Source organism: Falco naumanni, chromosome 2, assembly GCF_017639655.2.
Source record: "Falco naumanni isolate bFalNau1 chromosome 2, bFalNau1.pat, whole genome shotgun sequence".
Taxonomy (NCBI): domain Eukaryota; kingdom Metazoa; phylum Chordata; class Aves; order Falconiformes; family Falconidae; genus Falco; species Falco naumanni.
This window is the reverse complement of record NC_054055.1, coordinates 43,480,806-43,502,252: the sequence shown is the minus strand read 5'-3', so window position 1 is coordinate 43,502,252 and position 21,447 is coordinate 43,480,806. Positions and strand designations below refer to the sequence as shown.

Below are 21,447 nucleotides of genomic sequence, written 5' to 3'. Positions count from 1 at the left end.
GTTAGATCACTAAGAATATATAAAAGGTTAAAGTACATTTTCATAATTTAGCAAAATAATACTGGAGAACAAAAAACCCCAACAAACGAAAGGCAGAGGAACTGGGAAAGAAATCCTGAAACTTATGTAAGTTATTGATAAAATTCCGGTTTGTATGCACTGACTTTGAAAAGTAAAATATTTATCAAACAATCAAGGTATTTATTTTTAATCAAAGCTTTATGTGTTTTCATTTATCCAGTATGATAGAAAATGAAGGCTATAAACACTGTGTCAGTGATGGGCTGATGTACTTTAAAAAGTACTTGTGGCAATAGTTTTGTCATGACTGACAGCATATTTTCCCATAGCCTTTTTCAGATAAATTCTTTTTTGTTTTGGATTGTTTTTTTAACAGTATTATCCATACTACTGTCAGCATTAATCAAGCCACATTGTATTCTTGTTCACTACTAAAAAAATATAAATTTGGTAGGGTATTTTTATTATTTTTTAAATTAAGCAAGAGACAGAGATAGTGTTTTCTTGAACAAAAAGGTAGTAATTCTATTATGTGTATCATATATATACGTAGAAAAAACCTCAAATTTATTCAGTTACATAAATAGCTTTTGACATTTCAAAAATATCCTTTTTTATTTTGAATTACAGAGTGATGAGATTTTTTTGCCTAAGGAAAGGAGTTTGGAATCTATAGGACATACCTACCAGGATATAATTTTTATAAGGTGTATAAAAATGAACTGTTCATTATCTATTCTGCTAAAATCGCTTGGTGTGATAGAATCATTACAACATCGTGAGAAATAAAAACAGAAAAGACATGCTAGGTTATCAAGCCCATTCCCTTCAGTTACAATCAGCAGCAAGTCCTTTAATGTACTACTGTGTCAATATCTCACAAAGTGAAGATGCGTTTCTATTTCCCCCCTGCTATTTGACACTTCTAATATGCATTCGTACAGTGGCTGGCATAATGCATTTTTGCTATTAAACATGTCCTGCAATAAAAAGTAGTGATGGGAATCTATGTCAAATGGCATCGTAAGACTAAATAGGTCTGTGATTTAGAATTGTTTCCGAAGTTTAAGTTTAATTATAGTGCTGTAGAAAGACATGCAATTTCTTTTTTTACCAGTGTTCCAGAATTTTAAAGGATGTGTTATTAGTTTCAATGGTGTTACCAAGGATGGGAAAAATGCAACAGCTTCAGCTATAACACAGGAAAGTATTAAAAAGCCATTAGGGAATGCTTGATAGAGAGAAAATTTTTCCCACTGATAAGAGATATGGAACCATGTTTGAAACCCCTTTGTGATCACTTCAAAAAATATGTATTATTTTGGGCTGATAATTCTACAGATGTTTTTGGTCAATGGATTTAAAAAATACCTTTATAGTTTAAGTAAAGCTGTTCAGGAATGTTGATGTTATGACTGGAGAAAAAACGGTTTATTTTCTATAGGAGAAAAAAGGGAACGCACAAAGAATTTGACCACTTGAGGGTTTTTTGGTTTTGTGTGGAATCACTTCTGAATTTTTATATTGCAGAAATTGGGGCTTTTTGTAAACAATGCGTAAAATGAGGAAAGAATTGTAGCCTGGGATTTTATTGGTGATGATGAAAACGATTAAATGCAGTTGTTTGGGAAGCAGTAGAGATGATGTCTTTTTCTTTATTTGGATTTGCCTAAGTGTCATGATATATTATTCCCTGAGAAGTTTAGTTAATAGAATTAAATTGCTTTTAAAATTATAAATATTTGAGTATTTTTCCAGGAATCCCATAAAGTTATTGTTTTGAGTAAATGCCCTTTGTAATGAGAAGTTAATCTGCAGTAAGAAATCTTTTTTTCATTTGTTTTTTAAAATATGTGTTATGTTATATTCATGTAATGATAATGCTAGAGCTGTTCATATTGGATTTTGTATACAAGAATAGAAATATGCACCCATCCTTTAGAGTGATTTTTTTTTGTTGACATCAGCAAAAAAAAATCAGATATAATTAATTGTAACTAAAGTCACAACGGGGCAATACAATTCGCTTTATTCCATCTTCATTTAATCTTCAGTAGAACTGTGTGTGTAGAAGTGGATGTATGTAGGAATGAGAAATGAGAAAATGAGAACTGACAGGTCTTGTAGTGAAAGTACACAGTGTAGGGTGTTGTATGTTAGTCTCATCGCTGTCAGTGGAGGATGACTGGAAGCTGTGGTAGGGGTAGTGCTTGGAATAAGTGATGCTAAACTGCAAAAAAGAAAGGGTGGGCTGTGGGATCCAAAACTAGCATTTCAACAGTGATTCTAATATCCCTGTCAAGTAGGCTATAGAACAGTATGGAATATGAAAGAGTAATGAGAAATGTTAACAGATGAAAAGATTGTGGAGAAACTGCAGTATCGGTCGAAAAGCTGGTAAGTTACCTCACAAAGGGAATAGGTAAAATTAGAGCTAACAAATAAAAAAAAAAAAGATAGGACTTTCTATTTATTTTGGCCAGAATCAAGGACATGATTACCCTCTTTTTGATCCATAAATAATAATGGTACCTAAATACATATATATGTATACCAATTCCAATATACATGACACGTGTGTATATATATGTATACGTGTCCATATAATTAATATATATTATGATGCACCTGTGTGTATGTACATATACACACACACGTATCTGATTAGTCTAAACTTATTGCATCTTTTTTTTCTGTGGACATTGTGATTCATAGCACTTTCAGTGCTATATATATTTCAGTCCATAATATAGAACTAGTAGCATTTTACAGCTTACAAGTTATAAACTACCTTCGACTTCATCACAAAGTAAGTGAAATCAGTTTACCTGCATTAGAAGTATGCATTTATTTCCCAATCTGTGTGCCTGTGGAAAAGCTGTAGGTCCTTTCCTTGCATTGTCACCAATTATAGAGTATGAAATGTCCAAGTGTGAAGAAGTTTAACTGATAGCTGAATTCCAAATGCATCTGTGTGCTTAAGACATTACATTGCTGAAACTGATAATATTAAGGAGGTTTGAATGTTTATTAAATACTTCATTTCTTAGTAATTTTACTTCTCATAGAGGACTGTTTTTGAAATAATACTTTTAAAGTTGATGCTTCTATTCATTTAAATTTTCTCCTCTGCACGTCAAGTACAAAACTGAATACAGTAATATTTCCTAAATCATGAGGCACAATTAATTTCTTATGGATGTAAATTTGCATTAAACACTAATGACAAAAATGATAAACCAAAACACTGACACCACTCAAGGTGGAAATTTGCAATACAGGCATGCAGATACAGATTTCCGAAACTATTGTTGTGTTTCTTTAACAGGACTATACATATGAAAATTTACAGAGACTAGAAATGCAGTAAAATGTGTTACAAGTTTTAAGAATAATATATGCTACATAAAGTTTAATAAAGTGAACTGCTTACCCAGCAAGATATTTTTGGTTGGTTGTTTTTTTAGGGGAAAGGGAGGTTATTTTGCTGTGTCTTAACATAGAGATCTAACCGCTATGAATTATCTAATAATGATAATTAAATCCTGCCTATTCAAAGACAAATTATGAAACTTGCTTGTATTTAAAAAAAAAAAAAATCTATTAACTCTGAAAAATTTCTAGAAATACTAGGCTCAGTTTTCATCATTTCACTCAGATGATTATTTCTAGTGATCTTCTATACCCCATAGATATAACTCTTAAGATTCATGTGCAGACTTGCACATGATAGAGTTATGTCATGAAATCACTCTCAATGGAATGATAGTGAAAAATTCTTAAGATCTTTTGATTATATGTGTCATTTAAAGTTCTTAAGATGAAAACCTTTTGTTAAAAGAAAAAATATTACTTGGGACTAGATAATTTTACTGAATCTTTCATTTCCATTAAAGTAATGCTTATTATATAGTAATTCAAATCCTTGTTAACTGTTCAGAATATTCTTACATTTTCTATTTTTATTTTAATCACTATCGATAGCTGTCTGGAGAAAGTGTGTTAAATCAACATGTCATGGGAACATAGTGTAATAATTTCTTTATCAGAAACTACTTAAAGAAATTATTCATCATGAGAAATGCATGATACTTATTACCAATGATTCATGACCCTATACTGATGAGTCAACATAAGATCCTGAGTGAAGTGCAGATTGATGTAAAGTTAGCTTTATGCTTTCATTGATGCAAAATGTCACAAAAATTTATCTCCTGCATAATGAATTTGTCTTGGCTTTGATTTTATTCCAACTACATGGCAAATCTCAGAAGGAAAAGACATGTAGATGTAAATATAAAGACATTAATCCATTTAAGCCTATACATTTTAAAAATAATTAAATGATGGTTTATTTTTAACTACTTTTAAAAGAAGTATTTCATAGCTGTCATGTTTTAAAATTAATGAGATGCTTTCCAAAGAATTTTTAAATTTTCAAAAAGTAATTACTGTTTATCAAATATATTTAAAGTGTGTGATAGCTTAAGGCATATTTACAAACTCTACAGCTTTAAAGAATTAAGAATTTAGGGTAGGATTCATCCCCCTAGGTAGGAATATATACAAAATAATAGAACAACTGAGCTGGCATAGTCCCATTAAAAAAAAAAAAAAAATCATATTTAGGGTTAAACACCTTGGGTCTCTGGAGCAGTTCCTGCCTCTCAAAGTAGAAAAAAGATTATTGGGAAGACTGTAAGCTGGAAATCTGCTTACTGAATCTGCCTTTTATTTGTAATAAAAAAGCCTACATCAATTTTATCCATATTGGAAGTTGGTTGTAAACCTATTACCAAGTTTTGTACTACTGAAAGAAAAAAAAAAAGCTAACTTTATTTTTTTATATTCTATTTTATATGTATAATTGAATTAATATATAAAAAACCTTTCAAATTGGAAGGTACTTCTTGTGTAATTAACAAAGAACATCTTGGCTGGGCTGTACAGTTCATTCTTACAACCATTTCAGCAATGGTCTGTCATGATTGCCGTATGAGTGTGATTACACTGCTGCTGTTTGCTTGAAAGATCTGCTTTCAATTTACAGTTTATTCGTGAAGTTGTTAGAGTGAATCTCTTGCTGTTTGTTCTCTACTTTTTGACTGAATACTAGATAACATTATTGCTAGGAACCACAGCTCACTCACAAAATGGCAGGAATTCAACTGATATTAAAGAAGAATTAAATGTTAGGAAGTTTAACCTGGAACTGGGATGTTTTCCAGGACTTTAATCCTTTAACTTCTAATTTATTTATTTTTAAAAAAATCTAAAAATAACTCCTGAAAATAATTAAAAAGCAAACAAACAAACAAAAGATAAATAATCTCTAAGTTATTTACATCTTCAAAAATCTTAAAAAGCTACTTGGGTGGTATTAATTTAACCAAATATAGATATCTGCATCTGAGTAAACTCCCTTTATAGTAACAGAGAAAAATAAATGACTCAAAGATGGATGTCATCTTAATTTAATAGATGCTAGGGTAAAAGGTCAAAAATGAAAGAATGAGCATAAACAAGGACCCACACAAGTCATATTGACACTTCAGATGCAGATAAGCTTTGCACAGCAGAAGACTGCCCACTTGCAAGGCTGGCTACCATCATTCAGCAAAATATTGTATTACATAGGTTATATTCCATTGAAGTCAAGTTAAAGTCTTAAAGTAAAGCTATAAATCTTTTGGTTTAGAATTTTTGTGAAGCCAAATGTTAGTACCAATATAAATCTTTTAATCTACCAAGAAATTCCCAGAATCAAAGCATCATATAAGAGATCATACTTGGACAGTCTTCCTCCGTTTCAATAGACAGAAGACTCTAAATCCTTTGTAAGGACATTTCAGTCTACAGCCTGAGAGGTGATTTGAGTACCACAGCTTGAATTACCTTATAAGCTGTACTTGACAATAGGCAGGTCTTTTTTTCATTTCAGTGAAAAATTAAAACTAATAGATTGGGCTAACTTTATTCAGTTATACAGAAACTAAGAATCTGGATTTGTACAGAAACAGACTCAAAGCAATAACAGTTCCCTATAGCTCAGATTTTATTATCATGGCCATTGACTTTGAAATGTCATTTTACACTTCTGGCTTTAGATTTGATTTTTGCCTATAACAATGTGGATGAACAGAGTAAATGCACCAAGTGTAGTTGCAGAATCTTGACAATGTTTTCATTTTCCTTTAAAACACAGAAGAAAAGACTCATAAGTAACTCCTTCTTAGCCAAATGTGACAGAATATTCTCTGCTATTCCAATATAGTCCTAAGTAGTTGCAATTGTTTAGGTATAGCCTAAAGAAAAAAAAATATTGCAAAAATTAACAAATGTTGCTTTCCAATAAGTAATCCACTTCTAAGAAACAAGACTGAACATTTTTCTAAATAAAGGTAGTATTTGGCAATTGCATTTATATGAGAACATATAGAATCAGCCTGTTCCTAGCCTTATGTCGCTTTTAAGTGCTTGACATAACAGAGTATAGCCAAAAATCCCACAGAGAAATCATTGCATTTGGTCCTGGACCAAAACGCTCCCTGGGTAATACTTCATTGGTAGATTCAGCCATTGCATTAGTCCTGCAGTGAGGATTTGGACTTGCTGCATAACATTTTTCTTAATAGCAACATACTAAAATTAAGCTTCAGGTCAGTACAAGAGTTTTCTATCAAATATGACTAGAATAAAAGCTTCAGTATTGGCCTATGAAAAAAAGAAGTGTCATTTAAAAAAAAAAAAAAAGTCTGGGTTGTCTTTTTATAGGAATATTTTATGTTGCTTGCTGTGCTAGCCATGTATAAGAAAACTTGAAAAGTTATAATTAAGCATGAATAAAAATATTTTACAGTGTAGATAGATCAGTTAGATTATACTTTGGACTTGTTAAATTCAGAAGTGAGTTAACCTAGAATTTTCTATTGAAAATAATAATAAAAAAGCCATACTAAATAATTTTAAATATTTGGTATAGCAAAGCTGACTTAGATTCCACTAATGAGTTGCACTAGAACTTTTAAAAAGTAGCCCAAAGGTGTCGTATTGGGTATTCATGCATGTATGCATGGATGATTTTAGAGATGTCCAATATAGAGATATTCTTGAAAAACAGTTTAAGGTACAAAATTGTAAAACAAAATGAAATAGGAAATTTGTAGGAAAACTATTTAAATAAAACTAACAAAATAATGAAGTAAGTGATACCTTAAAGCTAGAGGTAGCATAGGTAGTATCAATGGGACCACTTACCAGTTTAGTACTTTGTGGTGGAATTATTAATATATAATAAAATGGGGGGGAAAAAAACCCTGCCAAAACAAAAAACTATTAAAATAAATTTATTCTACATAATAAAAGTTCAACAAATAAAATAGTCATGAAGCAAATATTTTTAATTCCTTTGCTTTCACGTGATGAAATAAAGAAAAAGTCATAATATTTTAAACAAAAAATTTCTAAAATTTCAGCAGATTTTAAAAATATGTCTTTAGTGCAAATATCAGAAAAAGTTTCAGATACTGGAGACCGTTATAGTTCCATAATAGCAAAACGGTATCTGATCATATTGAAACAAGTGAAGGAGAAACCATAGGTAATGCATAGGCTGATAGCACAAATTTATAATGAACAGGTCATTACAATAAGAATTATGCAGATTAAAGATACAGTTTATGAGGACAATATGGAGAGTGATCGCCTTGCTTCATTTAATGCCAAATAAACTGTTTGGAGGCAAAGCCTTTAAAGACTGAATGTTAATAACATTTTTAAAAGCTTTGACCAGGAAAACACAAGCTAGAGGATTCATGAGCAGAGTAGATCAGATACACAGCAATGTAGCAAAACCAGTTATTGTACTGGTTGGCTGAGTTTTACCTGAGTTTTTCATAAAACATTATAAAATACAGATTATTGCTTGTTCAACACTGAAAATCTAATGATAAATGAATGATACCACTCCTTAGTCCCAGATTGAAGGATATTTCAGTGAAAGTTTAACTTTCAACTTCTATTTTAAAAAAAATTGCCATGGCATTTAAGCGATGATGTTATTTTAGATAGTGCTGAAGTCCCAATAAATACATGTTTGTCTATGGAGTTACAATCTATCAGAAAAGCCTTCAAGGTACAGTAGAAACCATTAAAGTAGATTAGAAATATAAATAAAAGTTTGATACAGCCCTAACATTTACATCCATGGTAACTGAAAAACAAACTCTGAAAATGTAGAGAATAAAGGAGATTTTTTCTTTTTCTTTCTTCACTAGCTTGCGGGATAGCATCTTTTTATGTATTGCTGGGCTACAGAGGAGGCAAAAATGGCAAATTCACATTTTCCATTAAAAGATAAACAAAAATCAATAGGGTTGGGTTTGTTTTTTCATTGGTTTGGGTTTTTTTTTTGGGGGGTGGGGTGGTTGGTTTTAAAAGTTTTACAGCAAAGTAATTCCCAATTTTATGTATGCTGTGTGGATGTAAAAGAAACCAGTATGGGGAGAGAAAAAAGTAGAGAGGTCATACACAGATGCGTGAGAATCTGAGATTCCATTTTAGACATCAGGGCAGATACAAACCTGCAGTGTACTCATGCACAGGAGGCCAGAGATGAGAAGAATTGAAACCAACAGACTGATCTTGTAGTACCTCATACCCTATTGGTACGCTAAAGCTGTAATTATTTATGGTTAATTAATTTAACCAAAAATGCTCTAAGCACTTTTAAGAATTCTTGAAAGATATAAGCATATTTTTTTGCAGAATGTTTACTACAATGCCAAGAGATAGAACACTGGATAAAGGAAAATTTTCCAGATACTAGCTTGTTAGAATATACTGACAGCTCAGAACAATATAGCCCTTCATACTTCTGTACATGTATAATACTGACCAAATTCTACTGCATTAGGCAATGCCATTCCACATTTCCAGATGTATGCAGCTTCATTGTTGGATAAATACTCTGAGCAAATGGCCATGATATCTGTTCAAATCAAGCTTAAATCAACAGAGCTCTGAGTTTGATGCATTCTATACATGTAAAATCTGCAGTATATTCTGCTCATACAGGATGTCTGAGATGCTTTTGGACTTTGACATATGCGCAGTCATAAACAATACTCTCAGTCATGAAGAATGCATTCATGTATCATATATGTGCTTCATGAGTACAGAGAAAAATGTCCGTCACTTTGGTATTTGTGCAACATGGAGTTTCCACCTTTAATCTACCCCTTCTTCATTTACAATCTTGTACAAAACATTACCCACTAGCATTAAGTTAACAGTATGAATGCAATGGGAAAGAGAACAGGTCAAGGAGAAAGACTCATGTCCCAAAAAGGTTCCGTGAGTCAAGATCCTGTTGGAAATACCTTGCTTTTCTGCAATGGTAAATCTTTCCGGGTACATCAGCACCTCACAAGGCAGTGCTATGCTGGAGGTGTGCATTCTCCCTCTCTATGTGGTGGTTTCTGTGCACAGAAAAAAAAAAGAAAGAAAGAAAGAAACCAAACAAGCAAAAAAAAACCCCAAACCTATAACCACCTAAGCATTGAGTGGAATAGTTCATCAACAGACTAGCTTACCAGAGCACAGGAATACTCTGACGTAGCTATATTGTTTACTTTTTCAGAAGCAGCTGTTGAGAGATTAGTCTGAGAATCTTTCTTTTATGCTATATAGACTAGTACTGGGTACCTCTATGTTAAATTGTTGTTATTTTTTGAATGTTGAAATCTCAGGGGAAATATGTCATTCTAGCTGCTTTCACTGTTTGTTGACAGAAGACCTGAGCCTTTTAAAGTATTTTCTCTGCAATATTGATTTGCTTGTATATTAGATCTTTGCTTTGGATTTTTCTCCTAATCATTGGGAACTTTACAGGGATATTTTTTTCTGAATTATTAAGTACCTTCTCATTATACTTTGCACCCTTATTAAGTAGTAGATCATGACCCACTTCACTAAAGAGCTACAAATCATAATGGAAACACTTATAATAATTTTTGAATCATGTTCTCAGGATAATAGTATGGCAGAGTTGAGAATATGGTGTCTCATCTACAAAACTGAATGTAAATAAAGAGGTGGCAGGCAGGTCTTTATTTCTGTAAATTTCCATTATAGTAACATGTCAGTATCCTATCTTCTGCCCCCCAAGAGGGCAGGGATGTTTTTAAAATTCTTTTAATCAGCCTTTATAACCTGTCTGTGAATAAACATTAGAAGAGATATTTTCAACAATGTGTCATTGATTATTCACTAAGGAAGGTAGGTCAGGTCTAATTCTCCAAATTATCACATACAAAATTCCCAGCTTGGCCTACGGCAGTCCTATATGCAGCATCCAGAAAATTATACTTGTATTCCACACCCAATGAAGATTATGGTTGTGAAAATTAAATAGCAGGTTTAAATAATTGAGGTATAATTTAAAACAAATTGGATTTTACCATCATTACTTTTCTTTATGTTGACACCAGTAGTATGGAAGAAAAGTGGTTTAAGACTTGAATAGAACAGAGTAAGGAAAAGCAGCAGTATTAGTTACAATTAATACAGAATTGTCTAAGTATGCTTCTGTGGATATGGCTGAGAACGTGGTAGAAATTTACAGCTACCTGGAAACTAAATAAATGCAGAACCTAAAATGGTGGAATAAAGCCTAGGTGTTACTTAATCATGTTTAATACTTGGATAACCATTCACTGATTGATTTGTCTCCTCACATTCAGTGTTGTGATACCATATATATCTGCCCTCTTCTTAAAAGGTAACTTCCCTATTTAAGAAATTAGTTGTTGGATACAGGTTTATCCTTCCCAGTTAAAATTCTGTGTCTCTACAAATACCTAAATGCAGAGACTACAGTAAAGCTAACAACACAGCCAGGTTGTTTTTTTTCTTCCATTTCATATCCAAAAGTGTCAGTATGAATATTTCCTGTTATTTTGTAAAAACTGATGCTTTTTAAAATTTCACTGTATGAAATCAGGTCTATCATGCAGATAAGGAAATGCAGAGTTAAAAATATGATAGGCAGTGTTCCCTTACTTTGTAACATCACAGTAAAGCAACTTAAAAATCCCATTCCAATCTCCAAGCATAAATAATATTGAAACTGTACAGATCTCAGAACCTAATTAGACATAATAGGATTTTTGCTGCATAGCTTTGTGAAGGCAATCAAAAGGAATATGCCTGCCATTGCACACTGGACAATATTCATTTTTAGTTCTCATTTAGCTAAAAAATAACACAATAACACTGTTGGCTGTCATAACTCCCCAAGTCTAAATGCTTAGGAGAACCGTTTTCTAGACAGAAAAAATTTGCCTTCCCAGTGTATAGTAACATGGTACTACAACTTACTATCCTTCTTTCTTGAACTTTTTTTTATTTTTTTTTGGTGTCCGTGTAAATTCGACTCCAAAGTTTATGTTACTGTTTTAATATATATTTTATTATTATTATTATTATTATTATTATTATTATTATTATTATTTAGTTCAGGAATCTGCCAGTTTCAGACTGTACTAATGAAAAGCAATATGTTGGGACACAATTTACCTAGGACACTTTTTAATCAAGACTATATATATTCCCCAAAAAGCATCTCTATTACAGGAAACAGTTCAATAGGTACTGACTTTTGTATGACTGAATAAATAGCAAACATTGAGTTAATAAGCTTTTCATGATTTTCAAGGAAACATTGAGATTTCTTTGTACTGTACTGACTGTATCTAGTTACTCAATATACTACTAGAAAATATCTCCTCTGAAGAAAAAGTTGTTTCCTTCCCTAGAAGAAATACTCACAGTTGGGTTTCCAGTCTCAGCTGTCCAGCAACTGTACGAGAACTAGCAAAGCCAAACTGTTCAGAATGTCATGAAAATGCAAGTAATTAATCAAAAGATGGATCGGATAAATTAGTCCCATAATGTCAGAATTTTTACAAATTAAAAAAGCATAAGATCTGATTCCCTTAATTTCCGGTTTCCTTATCCAGATAAATAGTAACCTTGATTAATTTTTATGTAATTCTCTTACAATAAAAGCCTCCCTTTCTGGATATATGATTGCTTTTCTCGGGAAACAACAACAGAGCACTGTTATCATGTGGATTGTGAAGTCCAAGAGGTTTTCTTTTTTATGTGCCTTAAACTGGTTTTGTCAAATTGTTGAAGTTGAGGTGCAGGAAGAAAAGTTGTGAGTAACTTCTGACCTTTCTCTTACCTTCACAAACAGTCCTGAAAGAGCTAACAATATTATTCTTCTGTGCATTTTGCTTAATGACAATAAGACTTGAAATGTCAGCTGGATATTAGATTTTTCTCATTTAGGAACAGGAAAAGCCCAGTCTATATAATATGTTTTAATAAAACCATTATCTACATTTGGAGTGTCACTATAGATGGATGTTTATTATCTAGTGGGCATAGAACACAGAAAACAACAAAACACAATTATGTACTATGATGCCACTCTAGTGTAGGACACTTACAGTGAACATGAAAATCTTCATGATTCAAGATGAACTCTGATCTTCTAACACACTATTCAGTATCTTGACTACAAAAAGATGAAAAATCTTATGTCAAGGGACCATGCAGAAATTGGCGGTACCAATTAGAAAAAATGAAATTTATATAGAGTTAGTACCTTTGCTCTTTATGGAGGAGGAATTCTGCAGCGTGCTAATAGGATTGGAACTCTGACATTTCAACACAGACTACTTAATTTTATATTTTTTTTCTATTAAAACAAATGACCTGAAACATTCAGAAAACAGTTTGTTTCATCAGTTTTACTGGAAAATATTTTGCTTTGTGGTCTTGGTAGAATGTATCCCTTAAGACCACAGGGGACACCTTATGGCAGCCTTCCAGTACCTCAAGTGGGCATACCAGAAAGCTGGAGAGGGACTTTTTACAGGGGCAGGTAGTGATAGGACAAGAGGAATGGCTTTAAGCTGAGAGTAGATTTTGATTAGATATTAGGAAGAAATTCTTCACTATGAGGGTGGTGAGACCCTGGGACAGGTTGTCCAGAGAAGCTGTGGATGCCCCATCCCTGGAAGTGTTCAAGGCCAGGCTGGATGGGGCTTTTGAGCAACCTGGTCTAGTGGAAAGTGGTCCTGCCTATGGCAGGGGGGTTAGAACTAGGTGATCTTTAAGGCTTCTTCCAACCCAAACCATTCTATGATTCTATGATTTCGATTGCAGTATTGCCATTTGTGGTTATCATGGACTGTTCAGTAACTTCAGTACAGGTTTTGATACAAAGATGAGATGTACTGCACTCCGTTCTGTGTAATGGGGAGGCTAAAGGTAACACCTTTGGGGCTACCCTTTAATTCATATATGTGATATGAAAATCCCATAGCAGTTCTGGCATCTAAGCTCCAAGAGCAAACCATAAGAACCAGTAATGCTTGAGTATTGATTTTTCTTATATATGACACCATCTGCTCTGGAATTCTTCATTATGACACAGTCTGCTGTAACGTAAAGGCTTTATTTATTTATTTATTTGCTTAGGGTTGGAGATGTGTGGGGGTGTGGTGGTGGTGTGTTACCATATCACTACTACTCATTATAATTTTTTGAAACATATGGTGCAAGCACGGCCTAATGGTGAAAATAAATATTTCTGATTGCTTAGAACTTTTCTAAACTTGGCTTCTTAGGAAACATAATGCAAGAATCAGACAGTGGGGTTTAATAGATAGGTGCATCTGAGCACAGGTAATAGGGACAGCCAACAAATGCAACAGTTTGTGCAGCACATTCCACAAAAGGTGGCCAGAAACTCTACTGAGGGCACTGCAATGGTGGCTCCAAGGAATACAGCTCTGGAGACAAGAGGGGCCCAGGAGAGCTGATAGTTTTTTCAAGGATCACCTCCTTTAAGCTCAAATAATTTCCATCTTGATGTGCAGGAGATCAAGCACAGGCAGTAGGAGGCCTGAGTGGATGGATGGAGAACTCCTGATGAAATTTAAACTAAAAAGGAAGCATGCAAGAGGTGAAAACTGGACAAGTGACCCAGGAGAAGTACACAGGTGCTGTCTGAGCTTGTAGGGATTAGGTTAGGAAAGCCAAAGCTCATTTTGAGTTGAATCTTATGAATGACTTGAAGAGAAACAAGAAAGGCTTCCACAGGTCTTTCAACGGCAAAATGAAGACTAGGGAAAATGTGAGCTCACTGCTGACTGGGCAGGGGACCTGGTGAGAAAGGCCACCAAAAAGGCTGAAATACTCAATACTTTCTTTGCCTCAGTCTTGTAAGACTGGCTTCAGGAGTTCTAGGTCCCTTAAACCAGAGAGGGAAGTCTGAAACAAGGAAGACTTACCCTTTGTTGGGGAGGATCAAATTAAGGAACATTTAAGCAAGCTTATACACATACAAATGCATGGAACCTGAAAACATGGACCCACAAGAACTAAGGGAGCTGGCCGATGCCATTGTGAGGCCACTCTAAATTATCTTTGAAAGGTCATGGTTATCAGGAAAGGTTCCCAAGGACTGCAAGAAACCAAATGCCACTTGTGTCTTCAAAAAGGGGATGAAGGATGTGGAAAGATACAAACCAGTCACCCTCATAATGAACCATGAGAAGGTGATGGATAAAATAATACTGGAACTCTTTCAGTCCATGTAAGGGTTAGAAGTTGACTGGGAATAGTCAACATGAACTTTAAAAAAATATATAAATAATTCCTGACCAACCTGAGTAGCTGAATAACTGCCAGGATCAAAGAGCAGTAACCAGCAGCACCAAGTCCAGCTGGAAGAAGCTATAATTGTGATGTTTCCAAGGGGCCAGTGTGTTTGTCATCTTCATTAAAGACCTATATGATGGGAAAAAATACACTCTCAGGAAGTTAGTCAGTAACAAAAACAGTGAGGAGAGTTGGCTATGCTGCCATCAGTGAGATGACAACAGGCTGGAAAATGAGCTGACAGAAGTCTTACAAGTTTCAACAAAGGCAAATGCCATGTCCTGCAGTTGGAGAGGAACAACCCCATGTTCCAGTACAGGCTGGGGGCTGATTGGCAGGAAAGCAGTCAGCAGAAAAGGTCCTGGGGGTCCTGGTGGACAAGAAGTTGGACAAGAGCCAGTAATGCCTGCTTGCAGCAAAGAAGGTCAACAGTATCCTGTGTTGCATTAGGAAGAGTGTTGTCAGCAGGATGAGGGAGATAGTCTTTCCCCACTACTCAGCCCTGGTGAAACACACCTGGAGTACTGCATCCAGTTCTGGGCTCTCCACCACAAAAGAGGCATTGTCGTATTGAAGTGAGTGCAGCAAAGGGCCACAAAGATGATTAAGGGACTGGAACATCTCACGCATGAGGAGAGTCAGAGAAGCATGATGACATGAATCTCACACCAAACCAACATTTTTATTTTGGCAGTTTTCTAACTGCAACATTTCCTTGTGTCAATGTAAGATTAATTTATGCGGAAATGGAATTGAACATCATGGTAGTAAAGTATGTAGAACATATTCAGTAAGGTCAGACAAGTTCAGAGAACACCGTGAACTTTAAAATCCCATTGAATTCACAACACAACAGCAAGTGGTAAATGCAAAGTAAAAGGCATTGAGGAAAAAATCTGAAGGAATCATGCATCTCACAGGATTCTACATGCATTGTATAGACCTAGTAAAGTTCTCATGGCGAAGGCAATGAAGACTATGTTCTGTATAAAGCCTGGTTAAAGAGCACAACAGGAGATGCAGAGAGAAAATCCATTACAACAATGCAATGAGCTTATCAGCTTCCATTGTCATTAAAAAAAAAAAAAAAAAAAAAAAGGCTAAAATCTATAAAATGCAGAAAAACACTATTTTGGTTAAGAGGAAAGCAAATTTTCTATAAAAAGTGACTGAAATATTTGGGATGGCTTCATTTACAGAAGGAAAAAATACGAGAATAAAATTCAAATATGAAAATATGAAAGGACATAAAAATTTTGAAACAGTGGGTGAGATAAAAAGACTAAATTGAGGACAACTATGTTCTAATGAAAGTGCAAAGAAGATATTCAAGGAAGTAAAAGGTGGAAATTTCAAAACTGATAAGATATATTTTGATGTGCATCATAGTTTCACTGTGAAATTCACTGCATATTACAACTCTGCTTATGTGTGAAGGTGAGATGTTTGTGTGTTTATCTAGACAATTATATATGCATGTGTGTGTATAGAAACATTCTTGCACCTAAACTTTCTTTGCATATGATTATTTTTTTATCCCAACAATAATTTTATTATTCAACTTTGCATTAAGAGTATATACATGAAAAGCTGGAGTACAGTGCTGTTATATATAAAAAAAAAAAAAAAAAAGCAAATACTTTTTTGACAATGTAAACCTGTTTTTTCAGGTTTTAAGGTTTTTTACAACTATTAGATATTAAGGTAAAAAAACCACCACCACAACAAAATCGACCAAAAAACTCCCACAACTACAGCATGTTATCCCCTGATTTTCTATGTGAACACTGACACATCTTCCCACATGTTTGCTGCTGGTTGCGTTCTGAGATAAGATATTGAGCTATAGAGATCATGACTTCAATTTAATATCCACTTTAATTTTATTGAAAAAATATAGATGATACATGTGATTGAATAAAAAGCATTTATAAGCAAGACTTCATACCAGAAGAAATTGGAGAATTTGTTCAAAGATGATTCTGCAGGAAAAGACGAGGCTCAGACTATAACAAGGAAGATTTCAGTAAGGGTTAATAGGGGTTTTAGTTTATTTTAATTTTTTAAAAGTTTAAAAAAAAACCCACAAACCAAAGCCAGCACCCAAAGCAGAGGAACACTTTCTGTGAACACTGAGACAAGACTTGTTCAAGCTTACTGTTAAATATGGTTTTAAAGTCAAATTAAACATTGAAAGAATTACTTTTCTGAAATAGAACAAAACAGAGTTCTACATAGGAAGTGGAAAGTTCACATTGTTATAAATGAAAAAAAAAATATTTTTCTGCAATGAAAAATAAACCCATTCTCTGAAACTGTAATGATCTACTGTTTTCTGACTTTTTGATGAGTTCATAATGTGAAATGGAGTGGGGGAAAAAAAAGACACAGACTTAGGAATATGATTGGATTTAGCCTGAGATTTTTCGTAAACTGCTCATTTGGGATCATGGATTCATAGAACGGAATTACTGAGCTCACTGTACTGTGACAAATGGTGCTTAGCTATAACATCTTCCAGAGCCTTCTAAGCTTAACTGAAGATACTGTGAGACAGAGAATTCTTCAGTTCTTTTGAATGGGTGGTTAAACCCCCTCATAGTTTTGTTTTGTTTTGTTTGTTTTTTTTTTAATTCTTTAAATTTTTCTGACTTCAACTTCCATGCTTTATATTTTGTTTTACTTTTCTTCACTAGATAAAAGAATCCTTATATATCCAACATTATTGTCTTGTGAAGGTACCCATTCTCTTGTTATTTCTTTTCTCAATAATGTAAATTGATGAAGCAGCTTTAAGTTTCTCACTGTAAATCACTTGCTGTAGCCTTTGAAAATGTGGGTGGTTTGTGGTTTGGTTTGAGGTTTTTTTTTGATTCTGTGCCAGTCCACCAAGCTTCCGGCTAATGAAAAATTGTATATTTTCTTCTATGTAATTGATAAAAATGTTGAAAACATCAGACTTAATCTTTCTGTCCCCTGTGGAACCCAGGTGGAAGCAATTCTATTCAGTGAAATCCCTCTTAGGTTGACAATAATTTGAGATCTATCAGGCATCTAGTCCGTAATTTATTTATCATGTGCTTTACTGATATCCTGAAGAGCTAATTCATGATCAGAATGTTATGAGGTCTTGAGTTAAACAGTAAACAGATATCCAAGACTATCACATCATTGACAGGTTATTCTATGAAGTAAAGAATCTTCTCAAGGAATGAAATTAGGTTGGTATGACAAGACCTATTTTTCATAAAGCCTATTTTTCATGTGGAGTGGCATTAATTTTATTCCTGTTTGTTAATCCTTCATTAATCAACTCTCAAACTGGTGTTTCCATTTTCACTCTGAATATGCAAGTTCATTTCATAGCTATGTTTTGGAAAACTTTTTTTTTTTTTTTTTTTTTACTATTGATGGAGAAAGCATACTTATATCTTCTCTCACTCTCTCCTTCATTTTAGGAGTTACAGTGCTTGAAGGGCCTATTTATGCAGTGGGAGGACATGATGGTTGGAGTTATTTGAATACAGTTGAGAGGTGGGACCCTCAGAGTCAGCAGTGGACGTTTGTGGCAAGTATGTCAATTGCCAGAAGCACTGTCGGAGTAGCAGCATTAAATGGCAAGTGAGTAGGGTATTCTTACATGGTCAAAACACATTTCTGGAAGGGTAACTGTAACATATAGAAGTAAATAACTTTTAGTATATTGTATTAGAGGGTGTCTTTTAAAATAAATTGTACATACCCTCTTACATCTCATGGCTTTTACATTTATTTGAAATAACTAATTTGCATATATTTTCTATATTATTTTTGTTTAATATTTAAAACTAATGCTTAAGAAAATACATGTGAAATTTCAGTGTCTATGGTGTAAACCAGTTCAGGACAAACTGTCCGTTGACTTATCTAACTCATATATGTCAGTTCTAGTTAACCAGCTGAGTTTATCCATCTAATATACTAATGTACCTAGTGATAAGATATATTGTATATGCATTTCGTACCATGCTTCAGCCAATCATTGAACCATAAAACCTTCTTTCTCTGAAGGCAACTACATTCACACCGCAAGTAAACAGAAACTTGATTTTTGTCAAATCAGTCATTAAACCTGTAATTCTAATAATTTTCAGATTCTGTTTCTCTTTTATAACTTTCACTTTTTAGAATTTTAATGTGACACTTATTAAAACTCATTTTATAGTAATGCAATATTATGTATTACTTGTTGCTTTTCACTTTTAAAGTACTTGCTTTTAGCTATGTGGATAAAAAGAAAATGGTCTGAACAACAATAATTTAGAGGTGAGGGAGGAATTAATCACATCTGACTTCAAGTATTTTTGTATAGACATCTGCATCTGAGCCAATCATCCTAAGCTCACCTTATAGTCAGTGGAAGAAATATATTTTAGGATATCATTTGTCTTACTTAATTTAAGCATTTATGTCAGGTCAGGATGAATTGTGCTCTGTAAATGCCCATTTTTCTCTACTAACTATATGGGAATCCCGAGGACTCTCTTAAATTCTGACCTTTTTGGTTTTGATATTTAAGTGGGGAAGAAGAATCCCACTGTAGACAACTGAACATAAATAAAGTGCAGTCCATAAAGAATCCCTTGGGTATGGTGGGAACAATGGAGTAAGGCAGATTCTGGGATACTATTTTCCTCATACTTTATTGCTACTGAACAGCAGGGAAGAAAGGATGAGAAACAGCTGCAGATGTGGAACGGAATGAGAGAGTAAATGTTGGGGACATTAAAAAATAGTTAATAAATTTTAGGATAAAAAGTATATAGGAGAAAAAAGGACTTATTAAGGCTATTTGGTTTCATGGTAGACTATGCTATTGCATAATTCAACAACCTACTAAATTTTGCCCAGTGCATTTCTTTCACTTGCGAATCATTCAGTTTTGATTATACAGTTGGAAAATCTCTCAAAAATCTTCCGTATTAGGTTGTGCTTATCATACCGAAGATACAGGCTTGAGATAAGTAGGCTGAATTGATTTCTGGGATTGTCAGACTCTTTCCACTGACTTTGAGAGTCACTAAATACGAGTCAGACAAGGAGCTTAATTTAGCCCACAAACAACTGTGTCGCAAGACCTATAGGAGACTGTGTACCCTTCTGCAGGAGCAGTAGGAAGCCTGACATCCAATAATCCCATCTTTATGACAATATTTATGTAAATATATATGTTTAAATTGAATCTCAAATTAATTAAAACTACAGGCTTTAAAAGTGTTATCTAACTTCATGAGTTTGTCATATTACAGTTGTGTCTTATTTGCAGAGTAACTCTGGATTAAATAGATTTTATTGGATGCTTTCATTATTAAGATTGTATTTAATTCATGTTATCATATACTCAGGTGATCTGCCTTTCATCTATGACATTAGGAGTCTATTTTATATCACTGAAGCTTAAATGTCATTGCTTTCCCTTACTAAGTCACAGTGGCATTAAATGTTCCAGAGTAGATCAAATGGACAAAGCTGCTTGAATCACCCTGTTACTCTAAAAGAATGTGGTTTCAGTAGTGTATGAGCCATGCAGCAAACTAACAGATGCAAGGTCTAGACAAATAACCCTGCAAATATAAATTAAAAAATATGAAAAACTGCGTATGATTATGTATATATATTCCAAGTATGTTTCTTTTGCACAGCTGAGCATGTATTCGATACTTCTCAGTTAATAAAAGCTCAACTGAATTTTGCAGAATTTACATAGAACACTTTAAAAATAAACAAGATGTTATTTGTGTCCCAGAAAGCCGGAATGGACACCACTGAAAACTGAAAAGCACTGGGCTCTTTGAAACAAATAGCAAATATACTACTGATATTTATATTTTATTTTTAATCTGAATACCATCTTTAAAAAATACCCCACATGCCATGAACTGAAGCTTGAAAACATGTAAGGACCAAACCTTTCAACTGGCTGGTGCCATTCTTACTGCAGTGCTGTTTGACACAACTGACATATGCTGCATTCCTTATTTTAGCCTTTTACTTTGAAATAGTCAAACCATTATGGATTATTATTTTTTAAAATAAATTCTAATGATGTCTCAATAAGAAACACGATGTTGGCTTTAACATTCAAGAAGGGAGAAACTAGCTTAATATGGAAGTTCTGAGGAGTCTCTTCCTGGTTCTTCTTTATGTTTGTTTTCTTCTGCACTGAATTATATAAGTACATAAATAAAAAACAGCAAGGCTAGATTGTCTTTGAAGTGAGAGAGTTAGAAACTATTCTATGTGTGTATGTCCCAGAGTGTTTGGGCATTTTACTTAAAAGGGATATTGTATGCTAAATAGCTCAACTGTGAGCTTCTTAAGTACTTGAAAAAAAAATAAAAAATAGTCTCTTCTTTTGTCTTTTAATGTTGGAAACTATTCCATTTGTGATTTTTCATACCCCTGTGCTCTGCTTCATTGGTTTTCAGGTTAAAGCCATTTTAAGCAGGAAAAAATGATACATTTTACCATAAAATTGCATGTAAATTATATTTTTCCATAAACTTGTGGTGGAAATAAATAAAAAAAAGAAAAACTTTTAGATACTGATCTCCTTACAGTATAAGATGATTGATTTGTAACTAACTTCATATTAGGTCTTATTGAACCTTTTTATGCTTTTGAAGCTTACTTGTACGGTCTGTGCAATTA

The 21,447-nt window shown here is 33.6% G+C and overlaps 1 protein-coding gene across 2 annotated transcripts in view; it reads left to right on the top strand.

The window, feature by feature from the left end:
* The window catches only part of KLHL1 (kelch like family member 1), a 231,707-nt gene that overhangs the window by 190,396 nt on the left and 19,864 nt on the right, over positions 1–21,447 (top strand). For both annotated transcript variants that reach the window (XM_040584265.1, XM_040584266.1), the window contains exon 8: positions 18,216–18,378. In XM_040584265.1, the coding sequence (XP_040440199.1) occupies positions 18,216–18,378 (163 nt within the window). The remainder of the gene's footprint in view (positions 1–18,215; positions 18,379–21,447) is intronic.